Source organism: Acanthopagrus latus, chromosome 2 (genome assembly GCF_904848185.1).
Source record: "Acanthopagrus latus isolate v.2019 chromosome 2, fAcaLat1.1, whole genome shotgun sequence".
In the NCBI taxonomy this organism is placed as follows: domain Eukaryota; kingdom Metazoa; phylum Chordata; class Actinopteri; order Spariformes; family Sparidae; genus Acanthopagrus; species Acanthopagrus latus.
This window is the reverse complement of record NC_051040.1, coordinates 9,951,602-9,973,923: the sequence shown is the minus strand read 5'-3', so window position 1 is coordinate 9,973,923 and position 22,322 is coordinate 9,951,602. Positions and strand designations below refer to the sequence as shown.

At 39.2% G+C, this 22,322-nt stretch overlaps 1 protein-coding gene across 8 annotated transcripts in view; it reads left to right on the top strand.

Moving 5' to 3' along the window:
- The window catches only part of ncam1b (neural cell adhesion molecule 1b), an 81,120-nt gene that overhangs the window by 15,063 nt on the left and 43,735 nt on the right, over nucleotides 1–22,322 (top strand). For all 8 annotated transcript variants that reach the window (XM_037088192.1, XM_037088172.1, XM_037088181.1 and 5 more), the window contains exons 2-3: nucleotides 19,680–19,754; nucleotides 21,123–21,332. In XM_037088192.1, the coding sequence (XP_036944087.1) occupies nucleotides 19,680–19,754; nucleotides 21,123–21,332 (285 nt within the window). The remainder of the gene's footprint in view (nucleotides 1–19,679; nucleotides 19,755–21,122; nucleotides 21,333–22,322) is intronic.

Here is a 22,322-nt window from a genome sequence, read left to right as displayed (position 1 = left end):
AGCACATTTTTCATGTTTGACTTTGTCGATCTTGCTTATAGCAGAAGTTCCTGTGCCCCTCTGAGAAATTATATATTAATCATGTAGAGGGAACTGAAAGGGTAACTGATAAAACTAATACATTTGTGATTTTAAAAATGTCAGCTGTCATGTTACTGGAAAAGAAGCCATAGTAATACCCAGATGTAAAACTAGAATTGAGGAGCCAGACATTCAGCCTGTGTTGAAGAAATGTTTTGAGGCAGACCAGTATCCAATAAATAGCATGTTGTGATTACTGTTATGGATAGTGCAAGAGGGACATGAGTCACCATTTTAGTGGGAATGGTCATTTTTTGATCTCATTTTCACTTTAAAATAGTGTATTAAAGATGGATGGTGTGATTGTTACTGGGGTCTATATATACAACCCTGCTCCCTTACATCTGGAGAATATGATTTTCAGACTGAGTCATCCGTGTAGCATCACAATGCTTCTTTCATTCATTCATTCGCCATATTGTCATTATATTTGAGTATTGAGTTCATTCTCCCATTTAAAAATGACTTGACTTGACTTTCTCTTAAATGGACTCTCTCAGATGACTTGAATTTCTTCTTCTGAATTCCCCAGGTATTTTGTTATGCTCCTGACAAATTTATTCCAGTAGTGGAGCTCCCAGGATTTGTAGCAGAACATTAAACGAACTGCAGCTCAAACGTGCAGCGTATACAGCCTTGGATCTACCTCAGACTGAATTTAATGAATTTGAAGGCAGGTGAGTTTGTAATAATAAGCTGGCTTGACTGTCTCTTATTATCTGAAGGTCAAATAAATGATATCCAGCAGTAATCATCAATAATAGTAAAAAAAAAAAAAAGAAAAAGAAAACCGCTGAAGGTAAATATGACCCTCCTTGAATCCATGTATGTCTATTGGTAATGAGATTAGTCTCCGTCACTTAACTGAAACTGGCACATCCTATTACATGTATAATGAGCAGCAATAAAATCCGAAAAATGGCATTACCCCTTTCTAATTCATTACAGCTGTGTTTTAAAGTGCCTGGATTAATGGCGATAGTCTTGGCTCTCTGTAGATGTCTCCAGAGAATATTAGCCCTGAGGAATGGAGTAGCCAACTCTCTGGAGGCTAGCCCCGACCCAGTGTCTATTTTTACAGTCCAGCCGCTGATTGGCCAACAAGGTGTGTGTGTGTGGAGGCTCATGTTGTGTCATAAGGTGCCTGTGTGCCATCTGTCGTGCTCAGTGGAGCTGTTGTGAGGACAGACCACGCCTAGTCAGTCTGTCTCAGAGAATGCAAAACACAACCTTGGGCTCTCTGTGCTCTTTTGTATTGACGGCTATATCAAGAACACAAGGGGAATGCAAGTCCCAGCTTTCCAATTAGTGCTTTTAAATGAAAGTCTTTTGCTCCTAAAAAGGTCTGCTTTTGTTGTTCTTTCATGTAGATAACAGTATGCGGTGCGATGGAGTGCATCAGATTTTAATGCTATAATTTTCTTGAATGTGCTATGGATCTGTAGGGAAAGGATAAGCTGATATTAATCATGTAAACAGTAAACATGAACAGATTTGCATAGCAGGTGTAGTAACAGGTTGTTCATGAGTCATTGATTGTCTAGTCAGTATGAATTGGTTGACTCACCCGGAGTGCTAAATCACAGTGAATCACAGTATTTGCGCTGACTGAAAGATAACACATAACAGCATACTTCTTAAGGTGGACTGACCTCAACCTCCCTCCTGCTTAAACCTTATCCCCCTCAGGCCCCAAGTCCAGCGACCCACCTGCTTACCCACCTGTCGATGCATGTTGGAGAGGCTTTGTATCTTACGTAGTATAAAGCCTTTTGTGGCTTCAGAGAAGGCTGCATGCAATCTGATAATTCCCTCATGTGACATCAGTCGGTGGCTAAGTTACAGTGTGAGTAATATAGGCACCAGGTCCTGAAAAGCAGTCCGCTGGTCTACATTGCTCTACTACAGCACTGTTGTACTCATTATGGACAGTTTAACGACAAATGTTCAAAGATATCACCTTTATTTACTCCTTGCAATTTTATTCCTTTTCAAAACATGATGCCTACATTTCCCACAATGCAATTTATCCACTGAATAACATCACTGGAGGCAACTTATCAGCCACAAAAAGACATTGTGCTACCTTTTTTTCTTTATGTAATTTGTAGTAATTACAATAACATGTACACAGACCCTGTGTAAAACTGAGTTACCCTTTAAAGGTCCAATTTATAAGTTAGTTGATTGTTGAGTCTCATTCCCAACGTCAAATACTGACGCAACCATCTTACAAATTGGACCTTTAAAGGTGTCTGATTCTCATGAATGTCTTTCACAAATGTCAATCTAAATATGACAACTTTATAATTGATATGCTCCTCACAGCTGAACCAGCGTGAGTTTGTCTCAAAAGCTTGACTAATTTTACCCATCCTCTTCTAGCCTGTCAGAAGCATCTCCAATTAGACAACAACAACTGGAAAAATTGTTGAAGAGCTCAGCGCTGTTGCTTAAGAATGCAAATGGCCTGCTGTTATGGCTTAGCACAATTAGATGTGGCATGGATTAATGAGGGACATCAGGGATGGCCTTGAATAACAGGAACATGCTACCAGAGTACCAAGCATGCCCTTGTCTGGAGGGCTAGAGAGGCATTTGCCGACCATCAGAGAAATTTGACAACCTTTATTGCTTTAAGTGTAAGTCGGAGAGGACAATTTAGAGCCTGAACCCTGAGTACCAATATGTTAAGCAGTATGCCTTAAAATTATACATTTAAAATAGAGATAACATTTTTAATCCAACAACGTCTTTACGTTTATTTCAGGCAGCTCATTAAATCAGCTGCTCATTAAATTAGCCTCAAAACCTGTAGTTTCTGCCACTAGAGGTCTCTCAATCAGAACGAAACATAAGAAGTAGTGTAGGATCATGAAAAGTACTTGCTTGCAAACGAAAATCTGTATGACTCAGATAGAAATCTTCAAAGTCGAGGTAATGTTTAATGTGTTTGTTACGTTATGTCTAGTCATCTTTGCTGACTTGCTCGGTCACTGTTTGACTCTCTCAGAAGTTATTGTATCAGGTGACCAAATTAAACATGCTGTAACCTTGAATGAAATGAAGTCTCTCTGGGTTTAAACATTGTCAAAACATTCAGGATAATGTAAGAGCACAATTTTACAATATGTCCCACAGGACAGCTAGTTTTTAGACATTTCAATGCAGACATGTTACAGATTATAGCATGTTCTGTACGTCAATGTGGTTAGCACAGCTGTCTCAGTTAACAATGTAGAGTTTTTTTTTAAAATGTTCTCTTTGATTTCCTCCTGGTGTTCTGGTTTTCAACCCCAAAGACATGCACATTAGTTATTCGTATACTCCCACTATTGCCCATGACCACGGCACTGGCCTCAGATCTGTGGTTCATACCCTCGCACTGCATTGTGGCTACCCCATGGTCCTAAATAGTCAGGATGGGTAACATTGAAGGGACACATTTCCCCAAAGGGACTTATAAAGTATGACTAATTTTGAATAGGATAAAACAAATGAGCATCTTAGTGAAGCACAGATGACTCTTGTGTTACCGTCAAAGGGTTTTATTCTGATAAACTGGCATGGATTTTCCGGCGGGGAGACTGCACTGCACATATATATCAGAACGACGAATTGAAGTGAGGGCATTTAATGATGCCAGTTGTCTGGTTAGTTAGATAGAAAGAGATACAATGCATATAGATTCACCAAGAGGCAGACACTGTCTTGTGCCAGCAGAAATGCAGCCTATTCCTCAGTCTGTGAGGTCACATTAGTGGGTTATTCTTTGCGGGAAGCTGGCCACTTGTGTAATCAGCACTGAGTTATTGTTTGGCTGTTTTGAAATTGCAATTGATTAAAACAGTTGGGTCAAAACACAGCTGAGGCTGTTGTTTGCTTCACTTTCTAACTTTAAATTAATCTACAAAACAAGAAAACATTTTACATCTCAAACAGAAAAGCCTGATGGTTTAATTTTGTCCTCTTGAGCTATTTGATATCAATACTAATGAGCGCTAAAAAAATGTTTAAATGTTCACCATAATTAATACAAATTAGATGTCATGTTTGGTAAGTGCATTGTTCATGGATAGGAAGTTAGTTCTTGCAGAACTTCTCAGACTGCAGGTAAAAGTATTGCTGTTTCTATTGTTTCATAACCGTCTGCTTGATAAGACTGAGCTGTAACACCTACCTACTCATTTTCAGTGCTGCATATTCTGTATTAAGTCAGAAAGGTTGTGAAAAATTCAGTAAAGAGATGCGTAGGCATGAGATGATTTCATGTCACGAATAACCAGTACAAAATGATTGCAATTCTTCATATTATCTCGATAATCGTAAGGCGTTCCTAAGTACTCTTAAAATGTCAATACAACATACTTAAATCACTTGAGAAAGAAGCACAAACTGGACTAAATAAATCATTTATATTAGGATGTTCAAAATTATCCTGATAAAGGAAATTCACCATGCTCAATGATTGTTTTATTGTTTTTTTTTTTTTTTTTACTGTGATAAGCCAGAATATCTTTTATTGTCCCATCCCTAGAGATGAGCAGATGGAGGCTTTGATTTCAAACTTGGTTACATAATTCGACAACATGCATTCCACAGCGAGGAAGGGTTCCCACCGGTTGTAGGTGTTGCCAGTTACACGGAACATTTAACAAGAAAGAAAGGTCAATATCTGTACAGCACTGTATGGGATTAATGCTAATGCAATCCAATTTCTCCACATTAAAAGCATGTAACTGTCAAAAAACAAATTGTTATTATGAAATAGTCACAGAAAGTTCAATGTGTATCTCAGTGCGTTTCACACTTACCACGATGTCAACAAAACAGTGTCATAGAATAAAACAATGGTTGTTTTCACCTCGGTTGACAGCTGACCAGTTTGAAATATTGCACACAGTAATAGGACAAGATAGATCAGCCACAGTGGGCTGCAGGTGACAGGCTGCACACCTCTCCAACTTCTCAGTGACCAACCCTTTTCCTAATCAATGATATCAGCTTCAAGCCGATTAGTATTGGTTTTAAAGCCCTACTCCAGTGTATTTTGGCATTTTTCCAATGGTAATGGATTGCATCTGACAATTGACCACACCCCCATTTTCCGAGATGGAACGTTTACTGTTAAACAGGAAGCATCTCTGGGTGGAGTGGGGCTTTAAATCTGGAATAATGTCAAGAAGGGCTTTTGCTTTTTTGCAAAATAAATCTTCTATCGTCTAGTTGATCGACTATTACTCACTGCATAATAAGTGAAATGTGACTCCTGCTATTCTGTGATGTGAAGCTGATGTACAGAGAATTGTAGCATCTGCGGTCTGACTAAGTATTAATGACCAAATAACAAGATGAGAGTGGTGATCGTGGGAAAGTAATGTAATCGTTATATGCCCAGACACCATGCGACACCAGTGAAATGGACTACCACAGCGAGCATATTCTGCAGTAGATCTTTTTGTTTTGCTGGCTGTTTGAATGTGGCTATCTTTAAACCAGTGTTAGGCTGATAAACCATTTGGTCAGATGGGAAATAACAGTTTAGCAGTTTCTTGTACAGCCAGAACTGGAGACAGCTAATCAGAAGCCTGTTTGATGCACAGCCACTGTTTTGCTTTGATTTGATTGCTGATGGTTAGAGAGAGAGTGTATAGTGGTCAGCAGGGAGATAGTCTGTGACAGGAAAAGACCAGCTGAGGCATCATCATCTTGGCCACTGTGGTGGGTGACCCTTGGTTATTTACTGGCAAAGGCACATTTTTCTGGCATTTGATACTTGGCAGGTGTTCATTTCAGACTCTGTTAGTATGGGAGGCGGGACATCAGTATGTGATTGACTGCTGGTGGATGATGTCCAAATGCTCAGCTGCAGCCAACTGCTCCCATGCCAGCGAGCGAAAAAGGAAAAGAGAGCGGCCGTGGTGAACATTGTTCAACATTTCTCCGGTCATAGGATCGGTTTTGGCTGCTGGAGACTGGTTTCCCTACCTGCTATTAGAGTGTTCACACAATTATCTCTGTCAGCTCTGTAACCTTGACGGAGACACGCTCATGCCAGTTTTTATTTTCATTACTGCATTAATCCAATTACTGTGTGGTCTGGCCTAATCTCTAATGGGTCTGCATCGTCTTCCTCCATTCATAGATGACTCCAGAAGTAGCTGCACACACTGTGTCATCCTACACAGCATAATGAGTACTCAAGTGCTGCTCTGCCTCTCTGCCCTGCCCCTGGCTCTGTCTGGCTGTATCTGAAATGGTGCATTCCCTCTTATTGATCCTCTTCCTGGTGGAGTCACAGGCAGGCTTATCCGGCTCGTCCCAGCTTGTCTGCCTTCTGAATGGACACACAGAGAGAGCAGTGTGCATGTGCCAGGCTTCGGGGTTCTGTGTAGTCCCAGGCAGCTTGTGGCTGAGTGGTCATTGTGGCTCCCTCCCTCATGCCCTCCTGCCCTCGCTGTCCCCCTTTTTTTTGCCTCTTTGTCGTTACAGTAATTATTAAAGATGCATGAAATTCTGCCCAGCTCTGCACAGCATTAGCGTATTATATTTCGCTAAACCTTAATGGCTTTTCTTGCTAGCAGCGAGGAGGCAGTTGCTTTGTGGGCTTCTTCATGGGAGTGTGTCGTGACTAGCACTAACAGGGAAGCCACTGGAGAACCACTGTTATGATTAATCTGGAAGAAAGAGTGTTATTTTGCTACAGTCTGTGGTGATTCATTGTGTTCACAGAGATGTTACCATTTCATTGTTCATGCCACACAGACTCCCTATTCTTGTATGTAGTTGCCACACAGGACTCGAGCCGAAAATAAAAAAGTCTTTGCACAGTCCTCAGAATTCAGCCTCCAAGAATCTTTCCATTTGACTGATTATGCATGTCTTTTGGAGACATGGTGACAGACTGCTCTCTCTCAGTCCTTGCACAGGTTGTACAGCTCTACTGGAGTCCTGAGCTGGAGCACAATCAAACTGGGATTTTCGGCATAATTATTATTTCACAGCATCACGTATCTGTTTGTCGTCCGTGGCACAACATGTTTATCCTGGATTGTGGTAGTTTGTGTTCAAAGAAATTGTTATTTAAGACGCCTCAATTAAACTCTTTCTTGTGACTTTCCGGAAGCTTTCTCTTCCCTATATTTTAGGTGTCCCTGCTAGCATGTTGTCTGCATTTTCTGTGTTCTAAATACTGACTCATTACAGGAGTACACAGCATGGCATGATGGGCCACAGACGCTCAGCTCTTCGTCTCCCTGGGCTTTTGTTGTGTGGTACACAGCTGAGGCAGATGCTGAGGGGCACTCACACTAAATTGCCTGAATAAGGGTGAATTCTGTCGGCCACTGAATTGGAGTGCGTCGTAGCTCATTGAGTCACAGATTATCTTCAGCAAAGAGAAGAGGAGGAATGTAGCTCAGAGATGCATACGCCCATTAGAAAGGGTTCACTTTAGCTCATATTTTGACTTCAGTTTGAGTCATGATGTTACTTAAAAGATGTTATGGCGCCCTGGCAGTGTTTCCCATTTGCAGAATATATGTGAAAGTCTCACCCAAGTGTATTTACAAAAGCCCAAAACTGAATGTGTGTTTTGTATTTATCATACTTTCTTTTCAGCCCATTGAAATGCAGTTCAGAGTGCCAAGTCGGGGAGAGTGATGCATTCATGTGCTACGGCATAGGCTCGAAAATATCTTCCTTAAATTTAGTTTAGTTTGTAAATACAATTTCGTTTTGCAGCAGACTCAAGTGATACATATTGAAACACCACCACGTTTTAAATTCTCAGGTTATGGAGAATCTCCCATAACCCAGTGTCCACTCAAAAAAACAAACTTCTAAGTGTTTTCTCTAAAACTGTTTCTCTAGAATTAGTGTCTAGTTTTTGAATTGATAAATTATGTATGTGAGCATCCTCTGGAGAATACATAATCTGGTACAGTTACCTTAGTTGGACCTGTTTTCTGTACTCAGCTTTTGAGAGATCTTGATCAGCTTCTGGGCTTATTTTCATTGTTCATTTTTGAATTTTTCATCTCATAATTATTTTATTGGTTAATCGATCAATTGCGTTGTTTGTGAAATGGCAGAAAGTTAGTTACATTAATAAAAAGCTCCCTCCACAATTCCCTGATGGGTGACATAGTCAGATTGCATGTTTTTTTTGTGTGTCCTTTTAGTCAAAGACCCAAAGAGATTCAAATGTGTTATCGTACAAGACAAAGAAAAGGAGCAATCAATTATCAAGATAGTGAAATAGCAGATTCATTTTCTGTCTGTTGATTGATTAATATATTCATTATCAGGTTAAACCTGTTCTTATTGACAATATTAATTAGAGGTGTGTGATGATGATTTTATATTGTGATCAATCTTAAAGGTGTCCACAATCTACTTTCCCAGGTGAGTTGTAGAGATTGTGGTATTTAATGTTTCCAGACTTTACATCAGCCTCAGTGTATTACAGATCTACATGCCAGTGGAGTGATGAGAGCCAACTAGATGGCTTAGCTGATTGGACAAATCATCTCATGTGGCTCTTTCTAGGGTGACCCACAGTACACAATGCAATGTGACTTACAGCTAGAAACAGTGGATGAGGAGCTTGTGCCAGCTACTACTTGGATGCATTAATGTGTTTTAATGGTGCAAATGGAGAAAGTTCATTTGCCATTTCAAGCGTGAATATAGTCCACAGAATGATTTTCAAATTTAGAAAACAGGTTGCACTTTAGATCGAGGGTTAGGGTTGAAGAAATGTTCCCACCAACTGATAAACTTGTGACAACACAGGCATTGTAAATAATGCTTAAGAAAAACCTCCCACTTTCTATAGAATGCTCAGCTATTTCCTGCTTATGTCAACTTGTGAATATATTCCATCTGAGAGTTTGGATGTCAGTGTTGTCTTTTCCTAGTTTTAATTGCCTGCATTTTTTGCATTTATCCAGACGGTTTTGAATACTTGCCTTTACTCACTTAATCATAATATTTATATCCTGATGATTATATATTAAAAATGTTACTATGTCAATATTTTGTGCATTTTAAAAGCTTTAGATATGATGATGGTGTTGGCATTGGGTAGAAATTGTAATTGGTGTTTGCCCAACCACCATACAACACCTGCTACCGGGGCAAGCCTGTATTGGATCGTGATGGCAGTCAAATAGCCCAATCCCTAATATCAATAAGTCAGCTCAGAACAAAGCTAACACATGGATGTGTTGATAGTTACTCCATGTTTGGGTATAATCAGGTTTTGTAGTTGCAAATTCAATTTTATTTCCAGTAGACCTCTTAATGTAGTCAGGGATCAATGTGAAGATAATTTCAGTTTAAGATTTAGAAAATGCCGTCAGGGAGGTTTTTCCCTTGGCTTACAAGTGAATGTTTTGAAGGATGTTTTGATTTATTTAAATGAGGAACATTTTGTCCCAGACTTCTTTCTTTTTTTTCCCCTAGCTGAATCCCTTCTTCTACTGATGCACATTAAGCCACTCTACATGGGAAGAAAATCCTTTTGTTTTATGACAAAATGACAAAAGTGATAGGGCATAAAATATGACATGTTTTTATGAGTCTTCTATATCACGACGAAACACCTTTCAAACGGCCACTCTTCAACAACAGATAGTCTGAATCATCTCCACTGTGGCAGCTCAGCTTCTGCTGCCTTGGCCTCTTATTCTAATGTGCGTTGCCCTATTATGTAACCCATAATGTGACCATTACGTCAGTATTTCAAGTGATATTTTACGCCCTCGTTTTTTAACATGTAACATTCTGCTGCCACAAAACCAATCCTTTTATCTGCTGACTGTGGTTGCAGAATATGTTAATTTTCAGATATGATTAATCATTTACAAAAGGATTTAAATACATATGAATTACATTGTAAGCCTCCTTATGTGGTCTAAATGCCATGGAAAGAAGATTTGGGATTAAGATTTAGGTTTTATGAGGGTAATTTATTAGGACTGAAATAGGTTGAAATAAATATAATCAAGAACCAGGCAGTTTTTATGTTTTTGTGTCTCCTTTGCTCCTTTTTGGTTTGGCATATTACCATTTCTTTTAAATCCAATGCACAGAGATTTACCGTGAGCTTCCAGCCATCTGTTGTGCAGTCTTATCATGTTTGAAAAGCAATGCACAAATGAAATGCCCCAAGTGTTTAGAGCCTGACAGATATTGATGCCTCGGCTAGGGGCTATAATAAGGGAAACACCAGCTGAGCGTCAAATGAATTGTTAGCATTTTGCTCATTTAACATCACATGGTCTCGATGGTGCACACAGGGTCGAATTCGTAGCTTTATGTACGTATATGCTGACAACAGGTGCACATCTTGGCGCTTCACCAGCCCTGCCACTAAAGGCAATCATGGCGATCAGTTGAAGTTGTGCACGGTGTTTTGACAACCTCTTCAATGTAAATAGTCACTCCTCGGAGGCTGCACTGCTGCATCCAATCAGATGGCCATACAAGAGAGAAAGAGGGTGAGAGAGGAGAGAGAGAGCAGTGATGTCAACATATGGGGAGAGGGGAGCTGGGAAACACGTTTCCATAGCAACTGGTAGAAGTGAGTATAACTGTGGTTGAGAGGCATGAGCAGCAAGCAAATACTTCCTTGTTCCTTAAAACTATTGAGTCCTGATTACGACCACCTTGGGTTTGCATTGTCCACAGAAGACTAGAATCTCAATGCGGTGTTTGTTCTGAATTAAATACTTTCCTGTTAATTTCTATATATGTGTTCAGACTTTTCATGGAGAATCAAAATGTGTAAGGGTTGTGTGAACCAAAACACATGAATTATGTGCTTCAGTCTCTTTTTTAAGAGTGAGGTTACAAGCACTTGTTATGTGCTTTTTATTGTAACTTTAATGTTTTAATACAGCTGTTGTGAGCTTGCCCCATTGGCAAATATGTTTGTCTAGATCACAGTTTTGTTTGTAATAATAAATCAACACAATAAAATGGTCTAAGTGGGTGAGTCATTGGCAGTTTTTCTTGGCAAGAGTGTGTGGGACATAACATTTGTGAGATATTGTGAGTCAGTGTCTTGCAGTACATTATAAACACACTGGATCCATTACTGGTGCAGAGGCAATTCACTCCTGCAGACTTTTCAAGTCTAAAATGATTGCTTCCCGGCAGTTCAGATGCTACCAGTTAAAGGCTGTACAACATTGAAATAGTGGCACATGGTTTCATTTTGCTGTATGTGTATGTGTGTGTCTGTTAAAAAGGCTTTTCCACACATACATTTTCATCTCAGTGGTCCACAAAACTATTTGAAACTGTAAGTGTTCAATGCTGTAAATACATACTGTACAGCCTTGGGTCTTGCTTATATTTTTCTGTTTGGTGACTAAGATATCCTTGATGAATCACATATCGCAGCTACTCCTGTGTTATATACTATCATTACCTCGGAGATGATATCAATATACAGAGCTCCACGGTGCCACTATTTTGACTGCACATGCACCAAAACATGTGTTGTCTAAACATTTTCATTGGTCTCAGTGGTGTGCCTAAAATGTAAACAGAAATTGAATTGTATTATTGGGTGCACATGAATTATGTGCTTGTGCACCTCAATGTAAAAGTCAGTCACATCAGTGCAACCAGTGTTAAAAGTTCAATATAAAATAATAGCATAGAGGCTAGCTGGCTTTTGTTTGAAGGACGGATCAGATTCTTTGTTTTTTTAAGATTACAGATAGTCAGGCAAAGGTTTATAACTGTGACTGTGAATTTGGCAGGCTTTAAGTTTAAATGGTTTGTGTGTGTGTGTGTGTGTGTGTGTGTGTGTGTGTGTGTGTGTGTGTGTTATGCTAGCAGAATAGATAATGAGCATAATCCTGTACAGCAAGTGAAGCGAGTCATGGCTTGGGTGGAGGCTTACTACAACATCCTATAACACTGGCAGTGGCATTTGGGGTGCTGCTTACTACCAAAGGCCAAAAGGAAAGAGGCCACGCTCTGCATAAATTGTCATCTATATGGTGTCCTTGCTCTTCATATCTTATCAGTTCCTGCCAACAGAACTGTGGAAAAGTCTGTGTATTCCCAGAGGGAAGTTAAATTTGAGCTACAACCCAAGCTAAAGAGGATGGGTTTAGGCTACATTAGGCTATTAATGGATCTGCATCTGCTACCACTGATTACTGTTGCCCAAGGACATCAATGTATATCATTTCCATTCATAAAATAACCCCCTTCCACATCATCACTACACAGAAAGATACAAACACACGTGCAAGCACATGTGTATGCACTGGTGTTAAGTAGTACAACGCCCCGTGGCTGTACTGAGGAAACCACGACCCTTAAATAGAACCACAAAGACTCAGTTTGAATTAGAAAGGATGCAGTCATTTCTGGCCTTCAACTATATTGCATTCAAATAAATGGCACTAAATTCTCTGCAATTTGCTGCATCATGCCGTGACCTGCATCAAGATGCAGCAGAGAATGAACCCTGCAACTGATAATAAGCTATTACAAATCATATAGTGTTTTTACTCCATGACGCTCTAAAATTAATGAGATTGCTCCAAGACTACAAACAGTAAGGATTGGCTGATGACCTACAGAGACATGAATTATTGACACTGCAAGCTGTCTCCTATAGTCATGATCAGCCTGCATCCAAGTATGACATTGCCCACAGCTACAGCAAATGTTACATCACAAATGAACCACTATTGTCAGAGTCACAGTTCCTGTGTTGCATCCAAATTCGCCTCTGCTTTCCTGTTTATATGTAGGAAAATAGACCAGCAGCCATTATCTCTGGTATTCCTTGGTATTCATCTCGGTATTGTGGTAAAATTTAGGCAGACCATGATTCTCTGCTCGTATGTCATCTGTCAAGTTGAACTCATGCTGCGATAGTAAATAAGACTTAATTTGCTGCTAAGATTTTGGGATGGACTAGCATTCTTCATCCATTTGTTGGCAGCTGATCTTTTGGTTCCAACCATGTTCTGCATCGACAAATGGCAATGTCTGGAAGGCAAACGTATTAAATCTAATTATCTTCCTTGGTTTATGTCAGTATGTCTTTCCACTTCAATCTTAAAAATGCAATTATTGATGCAAAATGGAATCTAGAGCTACTCAGAGATAGGGCCATACCTCTTCTCTGAATGTCTGTGGTCAATGGTCAGACATTAGTTTGTTGATGGAAAATTCCACTTGGCCTTTTGTCCATGTCTCTTACTTCAAGTTGCTGGTTTAATCTTCTCTAATATAGGTAATCAATAGAGGTTGGTGTAGATGAGGAGTGGATTTAATTTTCTTGTTAAGAAGATATTTTTGGATGATGACCCAAAGTCTGAAGAGGCATTTTAATAAAAAATGTCAAGTTTAACTGCAGGGAAATTACATGTTTACTCAGAACTAGGTCACTCTTATCTAGATGAATAAATTGCTTCTCTGTGGGCCTGTTAACTAGTCTGGTGTTGTGGGCCTGAACAACCAGGACAGGCTTGTGCAAGTTACTTCTGTTTGCATGTAAGTTTTGTAAGCCTGAGGTTTGATTTGCCAATTAGTGGTACATCACACCTTCTGATGCTCTTGGGGCAATCTTCCGTTTCACTCATTTTCTAAGTCTATGTTCCAGATTTAATAAACAGTCATACTTTATATCTTCTTTTATGGAGATGGAGCATGAACTGAGGCATAAGGTAACTTCACAATAGGTTTAAGAGCTTGTGCTCAATCATCTGTAGTCCAAAGAAATAACAGTGCAGTTTAGCAGAGGGGTTTGCAATATGAAAAGGAAGAACACATCTGAGAATATACTTGAGTACATTTTGTTTTACATTTTGAAAAGAGGTATGTTTTTCTAAATCTTATGCACCAATTCTCATTTTTAAATTTCTAAGGTGTAGGAGTTAAAATTACACATTTTGGCAAGATGGTACTATCAAATAAAATATTAAAAAGGCATTATGATACACCTCTGGCACAACATACACTGACATATCCTTGATATTGATTGACACGGAATCAGTTGGTCAACAGTTCTTAAGATGCAAGACCCTACTCCTTGTTTTAAAGTGCTCCCTGCCCCACAGAACATGGTTACAAAGGGGTAGTGGTTGAAAACTCCCACTATGAAATGGGACAACCCTTCAAAACTCAACAATAACATGTAACACTAACATAATGTTAGCTAGCAATTTGGATCGAGCCAGTTTCTACAGCCATGCTAGATTCTTTAATCATCAAGTAAATTAGATGAGAACCATGAATTTAATGAAAAAAAAAAGTTTTTAACTGGATAAATGAATCATTCCTGTTGGCACTAGAGTAGAAGTAGAGAAGGTAGTAAATAAGATTCATCCTCTGTGGACCATGAATATCTAAAGCTCCAATACAGCCTATCCAATAGTGAATATTTTTCAGTTTGAACCAACATGGGGGTCGACCTAAACATGCTGCAAGTTATGTTGAAATAGGGACTGAAGAAAACATGACAGTTATCACTAAATAAATATATGTTTAAAATGTGTGCTAAAGGCATTTCTCCCTTGAAAAAGCACAGAATGAATAGTGCCAAACAACTTCTAATGAATTAAGACTGAAAGTACTTTATAGATAATGCTCAAATCAGTGTATCCTTTTATCTTGTCTAGCTCCCTCAACCTCCATGATGTGGAGATTCCCATGCCGTCTCAGCCCTACTTGAGTTTAAAATGGATTGGTCACTGAGGATTCACATGCAGATTAAATTTCTAGGACACAAAGTTGCTTCTTGTAATTTGGCCACTGCCTTCTTGCCCTTTCACTGGGCTGGAGCTACAGCCGCTTGTTAGCCTCTTAAATATATGAAAAGTGAGCTGTTGGTTGGAGTGCAATTACCCCCGTCTTGTTCATAACTATCAGAAAAGAGGAGCCACAGCTCTGCCTTCGATCTGAGAGAGCTAATTAGTGCTCAGGCTACAGTATGGTTATTTTGGAAAACTCCCAGACTGTGCAGGTGTGTTGTTCTTGCATTCTAATAGTCCACATAACAAGGAGAAAAACACTTAGTGAGAGACAGTGAAGAGGATGGAGGATCATGTGATGGAAATTCCCTGTGGGACCTTCATCCCTCTGAATGTCAGCTTATTTAGAGGATATGAGAGCGGTTTGCATTGTTGGTTATGATATAGGGAAGGCAGTGCTGTGAAGTGTTCTGACAGGTATTATAATCTGGCTTGCTGCTTTCTGACTCTGTGACATTAATTCAATGCACACATCTGATCTAGCTAGATCAAAGTTTTTTTTTCTTTCAGTCATAAATTTATAGTACCTGCTGCTTATTTATTTAGCAAATAAACAGTGGACTCAATTGCACGTTGATGAGGTACAGCAGGCTTAAACAAATTTAATCTAATACAACAGTCCTGTAATAGATCCTGTTTTCATCAAGGCTATAATGTACAGTTGTGCTGAAACTGTTTATGTACATATTTTATGTTTATGGCATATAAATACAAAGCATTTTTCTGTGTGTTTGGCCACTTGTTTATACATTTTAGATCACTGAAGACAGACCTTTTGTAAACCTCTATCCAGGGTGAAGATATTTAGAAACTTCAATTTCAGTGTTTACATATGGACGGGCAGAAATAAAGACTTTTGAAAATTATGATACAGATACCCAGGCTTGCTTCCTAATTGGGTCTTGTTTGTAGCACTTTTGGCAAATGTGAGCTCGGAGTATGTGTTATGATATTGGAGTAGCATATTTGTGTAGTTGATGGACTGCATTTGATATTCTCTATATTTAGAAAGACACAAATTGACATTGATAATACAGTGATGGAAAAGAGAGGCAATAACAGCTGCTGACAGTCTTTTAATAAAAATAGCATTATTCAGTAGGATTCAGTGTGGAACAGTCATATTTCCCCAGCTTGTTCATAGCAAGGGAGCTATTAAACCTTTTATATTCTCAGCAAATAAGCAACCAATCTGCTTCTTTTGTACACTGGCACATGTGCTCCTCATGTACTTGAATGTCCTTGTGATAGCGCCTTCAGGTGTGTTGAATAGATGGAGATTATTTCAGAAACCCTCATCTGGATGGCGCTTATTTTGTTTTTAATACCCTTATACCTGTGTACATGTGGACTAGTCCTTAGAGATGCATTAGCTCAAAATTATTATCCTTTAGGAACCTGCAACACAATGCTATGGAAAAAAGTTAAACATTTTTTAGCATGATTTTACAACCTCTGCATTCTTTTGTCGTGTTACAGTAGCAACGGTACAAGCTGACCTGACCTGACCTGTTTTTTTGACAGCACCATCTGTGGATATTTCCTCAGAAAAATGTCAGAGGGAACAAGCTTCAGCTTTTATGCTCCAGGTCAATATAAAATGCAATGAATGCTGCTATTTCTGTCTGAGACTCATCTCCTGCCCCACACCTGACCTTTCTCCCCAATTGCCTGTCCACTGACCTGGCACATTGGAACTGAAAACTATGACGAACTGATACTGGATCTGTTCGTGGACGAATCTAAGTTGGCTTATTCATTCATCCTTCATTGAATCTTTATACTTCACTGGAGTAATGAAAATGGGTTTTTCACATTAGTGTTAAACGTGTGGTCTAATTGTTGCATTTTGTGTCTCTGTTACATTTTCCATTCCATTTTTTGCAGTGCCTTGCATGTTTTTGAGGATTCCTCCCCTTCTGCTTGGATAGCTTTCGCTGGGTTTGGAAACCATTACTGATGAGAAGTGCTTTCAGACATTGAATGTGATAATGGGCTTTACAAATAAACTTCACTTGACTTGAATAATCATCATCATCATGCCTCCTCTGCCTATGAGTAGCTTGTTTGTTTGACTAAATGAACACCAACTGTACTGACTTCCTCGGTCCAATTAAAACCAAATCCTTATCCATAAAATTAGCATAACGTTGTTTCATTTAGTAGATCTTGTGAAAATAAATTGAGCGGGGTTTTGATTCCTGTTTTTCATGTTTCTTCACTTTGAACATCAAATGCAGCTGACAAAATCAAATAATTTGCCTCATTTAAGAATAAAACCTTCTAACAACTGTCATGCATGCAATCAATTTAGTGAAATGTGCGTTGTGCAACTCAAAGTTGACTAAAATGAGGATAGTCTGACAGCAGAGGCGGTGCAAACTAAAGTGAATATCACAATTCATGCTCCGTGTCTACCTAACACTGCTGTTCTTATGGAATGAAGGATCATACTCTACACCCCTGTTTAAAGGGTAACACCACTAATTTTATACGTTAGTGTGTTTACAGGTCTTTGGGAGTAGTACTGCATATGTGAAAATAGCATAAAGCTTTTTTGTTGATCCAGAGGAAACTGCATGTAATCTGAATATCTGTATCCAGTGGAGTCACTCACTGGCTAACTTGCTTTGTGGGTAATAAAGGTGCCAGTTTTTAAAACTACAAACAGTTATCAACAAACTGATACAGCAAAACCAGAGATACTGTCAATTCTTATTCCATGCATTCATCATCCTTTTCAAAGCTTAGCCAGTGAATGACATCACTGGAAGCAATGTATTAGATCTGTTTTGGATGCTCTCCTCTGATAAAGCTAATGTGAGTATTATGGTTGATGATATTAATCTTTGGTTTTCTTAGTCTTCTAAAATCTGTTGCAAGATTGGCATCCCTAGCTATTTTTTTTTAATTGTCCCTAGCAGTGGCAACTTTTAGAGCCCAGGATTTGAGCCCAGTAATTGTTCCATTTTCAACACATTTAGAATTGTTCATTCAGTTTATATGGAAAATCCAAAAGAAGGAATAAGACAAGACATTAACAATCTGATTCTGATTTAACTCTGAGCAAAAAGAATGACAGTGTGTAGGCAGTAAGATCGGTTCATTAGTTTTATAGCTCTATTCCAATTAAATTAATCAGTTGTAAGTAAGCAAACATGAGAAGAAATTATATCAGACAGCAATTTTTATTAAACCTTTTAGAGGGAAACAGACATCTGTTGAAACTGATGTGACCAAAATCCATCAATTACTTAGAACTCATTCTCCTATTCACTTCAGTCCATTGTCACTAAACATCATCGTCTCTACCCCGTGTCCCTTGACAACAGTGTATGCCTCGCTCTGACCTCCAGTGTGTGTGCACACACTGATGGTGGTACATAGACATACACACTGTCTTGCTCATAGATTATATGGAGCGGTAGTTTGGGCCTATTTAGTCACACTTCATAGTCAACCACAGGAACCCTTGACTGCCCCCTTGGGAGATTCTGCATGAAACAAGTGAAGCTTTGTTTTAATTAAGCAGCGAAATGTTTCAGGCCATACTTCCGTCTGTCACATAACAGAAATCTGTCCTTTTCATCCAGTCTTTGATGAAGTGCACCGAGTGACTCACTGCGTTTATCTTGCTAGACAGACAGCATGATTTAGAAAAAAGTTTTTAAAGCATTTTAAATTTCTTTTCATCTTAATTTCTCTCAAGGTAGGTTAGCAGCACGGTATTGGTTATAACCAACTGCTGAATGTTAATTTTAAATAACTGCAGCGTTAGCTGGATGTTATATCTCTTGAAAGGACAGGAAGACTGCAGGCAGTAGAGGAACAGGAAATGTCCATGTTTTTGGTAATAGGGCTGCTAAAGCGAAACTGGTACAGTCAATATCTTGAGCTTGTATATTAGCTTCCACTGATCTCCTGTACCTGCTGCATTTTCAGTCACAGGATTGATGTATGTACAGATATGTGGGTGTCTCAGACTACAGGGATGGAAAAGAGAAGCTGCTGTAATCAGAGCCCCCTGCAGGAAATGACAGTCATAGCTTAAGTTTGTATTTATGGAAGCCGAGAACAGTCATGGATTTTTCTTCTTTTTATGCACTGTTATCTTGTGATAACGACTTATTATGTCTTTATCTCGATATAACAAAGGTTGTTTTCTCATCATAACAAATTAATTAGTAATGATATCAACCTACAACAGCTGCCACGAACGGCTTCCATACTATTAAATGAATTAATAAACATTAAATTACATTTCACATTACACTGATAAGTTAACGTCAGCCTACATTTACGTTACTTGAAGCAGCCAGATAGATAGGAGTTTGTCAGCCTCTCATCTGCTAAACGGTAGCCCCCTCATTAATTCATTATCACGAGAAAAAACTTTGTTATGTCGAGATAAGAAAATAAATTAATTCGTTATCGCGAGAAAACAACCTTTGTTATGTCGAGATAACGACATAATAATTTGTTATCTCGATATAACGATATAACAGTTCATAAAAATGAAGAAAAATCCATGGCTGTTCTCAGCTTTCGTATGTATTATCAAATACTCCAAGTTTTTTATGGGGTTTCTACTATCACATTTTTGGTGTGTGTATTTCAAGTTTTACATATAATGTAGTGTTAGTGTTGTTAGCTAACACACTAATATGTCTGCATCCGAAGTGTTCTGGTTCAGTCATTGGGATATCTCTGAATGCTAAAACAGTGTTGTGCATTTCTCTGTTCATAATCATTGTGCCATTTATTATGTTACCAAGTCTCTGATTCTGTTATTTTTTTCTGTTGTAGTTTCACTGGAAGTGCAGATCACACCAAGTCAAGGGGAGATTAGCCTTGGAGAGTCCAAATTCTTCATGTGTGAAGGTAAGTGTACCAAACTGTTGGATTTCTAGGCTTTTCACATCCAGTTTTTGTTACATTCTTTTAAAGAACAAAATGTCAACACTGTTCTCCTTCTACCTCTTATTTAAAGTTATAATGTATGTATGTATGGATGTGTGCTTTATTGACATTGCATATTAAGTTACACCTGGCAGTAATCCACAGCGTCCAATTTTAATATGCGTACAAAGGTGTACATAATGTGTAGTATAGAAAATAAATAGGTAATAGAATTGATTCAGTGCAGGAAACACTGACAGTTATTGCCCTGGGATTTTTATTAGTTGTTTTGGTGGGGTGATATGTCCATAGGTTCAGCAGCTTTTCCACAGCTCGGAAAAAAAGCTGTTTCTCAGCCTGCTGGTCCGTGTGCAGATAGTTCTGAGCCTGCTGAGTGCTGCTCAGAGCCTGGGACGAAGCACTCCTACCGGTAGTCAGGGAAGCCTACAAGACAGCCTTGGCTGACTTAGGCAGAGGCATTAAAACTGGTAAACAAAAGTACAAGCAACGCATTGAGGAAAACTTCAAGGATAAGGACCCCTGCAATGTGCTGCGAGACATTAGTAACAACGCTGACTATAAACAAGCCACGACACCCCTTCTTCAATCGACATTGTCCTCACCAGAGAGCGTCCACCCACTCACTCTCCAGCTCTACCAGGTCAAGTGGGCTCTAGACAGGGGGGCCTGATGGTGTTCTTGCCAGGCGCTGAATACATGTGCCCACTAGTGCTGCATTGTTCGGGAACATGTTCAACATGTCACTACAACAAGCCACAGTCTCCACCTGTCTGAAAACTGCCACCATCATCCCTGTACCCAGCCCTGCTGGTTGCTCTTCTGCTGGTGACTGTTAAGAGTTAGGATCATACTGATTCCAAATACAAGTGCTTTACTTTGACATCCATACCTCAGTTTATTAAGGGTTAGGATCTATGAGGATTGATATTTTAAAACAAGAAACTGATTTACAAGCTGTCTTTAAAGATACTGAATGACATCCTGGGGATTTGGAGGTCTGGGATGCATACATGTAACCATATGGCCGAAATGTCATCAGTCTAATCAATATTGACCTTTGTTTCATGAGACCCCCTTTAATGCGGCGTATTTCCTGTTATCCCTTGACATCTGTTCAAGAAAAACATGATACAAAATCATTAAAAAAAACACCATTGGAGTTTCTTTTTGGCTCATAACTGGTGGTTTCTAACAGCTAAAAGGCAAAAATGCAGCGCTTCAGTCTGTGCAGGAGTAGGATCAACCTACACTGGTGAACTTCAACTGATGTTGAATGCTTGCATTTGAGATAACATGTTTTTAACACACTCCTCTTCGCTGTGCTCTCAGTTGTAGGTGTTGCCAAGCATATAGACTGGTTTGGGCCGAGTGGGGACAGGATAGAACCGAACAGACCAGACATAACAGTAACCCGTAACGATGAGTCATCGTCAACCCTCACACTGTATAAAGCTGGGACTGAAAATGCAGGGACATACAAGTGTGTGGCTACCAATGGAGACCAGCAAGGGGAGTCTACTGTCAAAGTGAAAATCTTCCGTAAGTATTTCCCTCACATCCCAAATTATTGAGTTGTATGAACACAGGAGAAAAAAGAATCCTGTTTATTGAACTCACAGTATTTTATTGACTGCTCAAGGGCAACACATTACTCTTTTTCTTTTCAAGTGAGGATGGATTTTTCATCAGTTCAATAAACGGTCGGAAGACCATTAGAGGGCTGCTTAATGATCCTGTCTCTTGTGCAGTTCTTGTGAGTAATGGCTTTTATTTTCCATGAATGCCAAGCATCAGCAAATGTCCATCAGATATGAAATCCTTCTCCAAACACAACTTTCCCTTTTTTTTTTTCAATTCCCATTTAGATTATTATTGGAAGTGTTCACCCATGTAAACATGGTATATTAAAATCAATATGTGGTGTCAGTGACAACATAAGAGTGCAGTTTCATTTTTCAGTTTGCATTCATCAAGACTCTGAGGAAACTCTATCTTTTAAGTAAGAAAATGTAACTGTTTATAGATGTGAAGCATGGAATTGGCTTGTAACCCATGCTCAACTTCACCAACTCACACAGTCTCATTAAGTAAGCTGCTGCCATTGTTGGCTGTTAGACTCTTGTGACCTTCCACTATCTATAGAGGAGGAAAGTATGACAGCGGCAGCAGCAGTTTGATAACCTGATGCACCAGATGGTTTGTTACATTGAACCATCTGTAGAGCTCCCGTTAGAAACTATTTGGAAAAGGGCAGACCCTTCAATAAAATACTTGGCAGCTGATTGGAAGAACCATCTGTCTGTCACCGTCTATCGCAGGCTCATTTCAACCAACCAGTTTAAAAGTAGGAGAGCACTACCAGCGGAGCCAGTTGGTAACTCAAACTTCTAAGGAAGCACGTCAGGAGAAGAGCAACATCTCTTCTAACATGAAAAGCCTCCATTGCCATTTTTTGTTTTTCTTTCAGTGAAATGTACTCTCCAGTTCTGATATAACTGATGCTGCTGCATTTAAGCTGATGACTTTATG